We start from the raw sequence: 2500 nt of genomic DNA on the forward strand, positions 1-2500 counted from the left end.
ACTGTATACTATGTGTACACTGTAGTTTAAATGTGGATTGAGATTTGCACCATTTTATTTGGGTTATATGATTGAAGGCTATGAGCTCTGTTAAAATTTTTGTAAGCTCTCTGAAACAAAATGGTTTGACTATTTACTTAGCCAGAAAGACTCTGTGGCTCTTAGTCAATTAAAATAATTTTCATTTGTTACTTATAAAGAGGGAACGTGATATCCCGAGTAAAACTTTTAACTACATTGTATTAACCTGAAGTGTATCATCCATTGCTCAAAAACTACCAAAGAGTCAATCGCATTTACGGGTTGATCTGTTTGTATAGGAGGATACCAGACAGTATAGTTCTTCCAGTGGTGTCTGATTTTTGACCTTTCCAAGCTTAGGTTTTTTCAAGTTTCGTAGAGCTCTATGTATAATCCTCAATGAAGTTATACATCACTTATGATAAAATTTAATTGTTATAATGGTTGTAGGCAGAATGCACCAAGAGTGAGGACTGTGGCAAGGACAAATACTGCAACCAGCTTTTTTACCAGTGTCAACCATGTATCGACGATTTTGGGTGCTTCAGCACTGACCAGTGTTGTGGTGGGAAAGTTTGTAAGGAGGGGAAATGCATAACGCAACCAGGTGACTAATTCATTGTAATTATTGAAGGGCGTAATTTGCATAAAATAATGTGAAGTGACTGTTCATGCTGCTTAGCTTAACTACTTACAGATATGACTCCCTCTAATGCTTGAGTGTATAACTTTCAAATGATTAACAGTGGCATCGTTGGTTACAGCGATATGCCCCAAGTCTTGGCCAGCAATTGGGTTCAGTTCAGTATTCAGTATAGTTTTCATGTAATTGGTTTTCTCCATCCTGGTGGTTAGAGTCATACAACAGAGCAACTTCCAAGGGCAGTGTTCCTCTTTCAAGGCCAAACACAATCTCGTACCCAGAGTCCTCGGGCTTCTTGGTCAGTTGGTGAGCGCCCGGAGAGACTCTGGGATAATCGATTTGAACTATATTTTTGATTGGCCGATTGCGTAGCAATGGTAGTCCGACAGGAAGTCGGTAAGTAATTCGGAAGCCCCAGAATTTGGAGGGACATTCAAAATCTAAAACTAGTTTCAGTGCTGTTTGATTTTTTCTACCTCAGAAATATATAAATCACAAAAATAATAAAACGACGAGGTTTGAACTATGTCTTACACCGCACGAGAATTTTCTCACGCTGCTAAAAAGTGATTACTGTTGCTGTTGCAAAAGTACCGTGGGAAACATAACATCAGTCTCTTTGAGACGAAATCCGTGGAATAAGGTCTTGTCGAAGCCATTCAGAATTACGGAAACATCAAATTGTAGAAGAAGAGCACATTTGTGTCGTTTCCACGAAAGATTTGTCGATCGTGTTGCTTGCACGATGGCATTCTCATTGCATTCTGAACGATGGAATGTACGCTGAAACACCAAAAATACACTCACCGAAAGTGTCAGAGGTTTCATCTTCACTTGCTCTTACAGCAAGCCAATGATCATTTCTCCAGTTTCTTTGTGTGTAAGGCTAAAATTCTTGTTTCTCGAACACTTTCAACCCGCCATTTCTACTGTTAACGGTTTTCTCTTTTCTGCTTCCGTTTAAACTCAACCATACGTCATAAGACCGGAACCCACGTTTTGTGGGAAAATGGAGTCGATTATCCCAGAGTCTCTCCGGGCGCTCACCCGCTGGCCAAAAAGCCCGAGGACTCTGGGTACGAGATTGGGCCAAACAATGAAAACAAAGAATTGTGTGCTCTGTTTTTTGGCGAACTATGTTTGGGTTGACTGTAATGTCCCACAGAATCTTATGAATGAGGGTGTTGAGATGGGACGTACCCATTACCTGTGAAGACTTGAAGTCCTATTATTTGTGGATGTGATCACCCAAAGGCAGCATTATCTTCTCAGTTACTCAATCTTGAGCTCAACCCACAAACCGCCAGCACTGTGGTCTGATGCCCCAATTTTTAAAATTATTGATTGCAAGTGGATGAGACATACAGAAAATGTTTTGGCTACTTTTCATCCGATTACTTTCTTGTGATGGCTCAGTGCACTATAATAGTACTGGAGATGCGGCCATGATTTACATGTATTGATCAAATTAATACAAAATATGAAAAAAAGTAACTTGATACACTGGAGCAGGGTAGCACTGCCCTAACACCACTTTGTCCCAACTCATCTCAACCTGAGATTAATAATATTGTCTTTGATTGAATTTTTGGCTTTATTTTTATTTTTCCCCACTCTTTCAAAGCATAGGAAAGTACTCATATGAAGAAAATCAGAAACAAGAGCAGATGAGGAAGGGCAAACTATAGACTATTGGATGCCTTTATTGTACATTATATGGGAATGAGAGTACACAGATACTGTAAATTTGTACACTTAAACATTTCATATAAAATATAAGTTACAAAAGGAAAAGCATATTTCGTATAAACGTATATTCATGTACTAGTATCAGAC

The 2500-nt window shown here is 39.0% G+C and overlaps 1 protein-coding gene across 1 annotated transcript in view; it reads left to right on the plus strand.

The window, feature by feature from the left end:
* LOC138042195 (uncharacterized) overlaps positions 1-2500 on the plus strand; it is a 17059-nt gene that overhangs the window by 9810 nt on the left and 4749 nt on the right. Inside the window, exon 2 of the mRNA XM_068888002.1 lies at positions 472-628. Coding sequence (XP_068744103.1) covers positions 472-628 — 157 coding nt within the window. The remainder of the gene's footprint in view (positions 1-471; positions 629-2500) is intronic.

This window comes from Montipora capricornis, chromosome 3 (assembly GCF_036669925.1).
Source record: "Montipora capricornis isolate CH-2021 chromosome 3, ASM3666992v2, whole genome shotgun sequence".
NCBI classification, from domain to species: Eukaryota; Metazoa; Cnidaria; class Anthozoa; order Scleractinia; family Acroporidae; genus Montipora; species Montipora capricornis.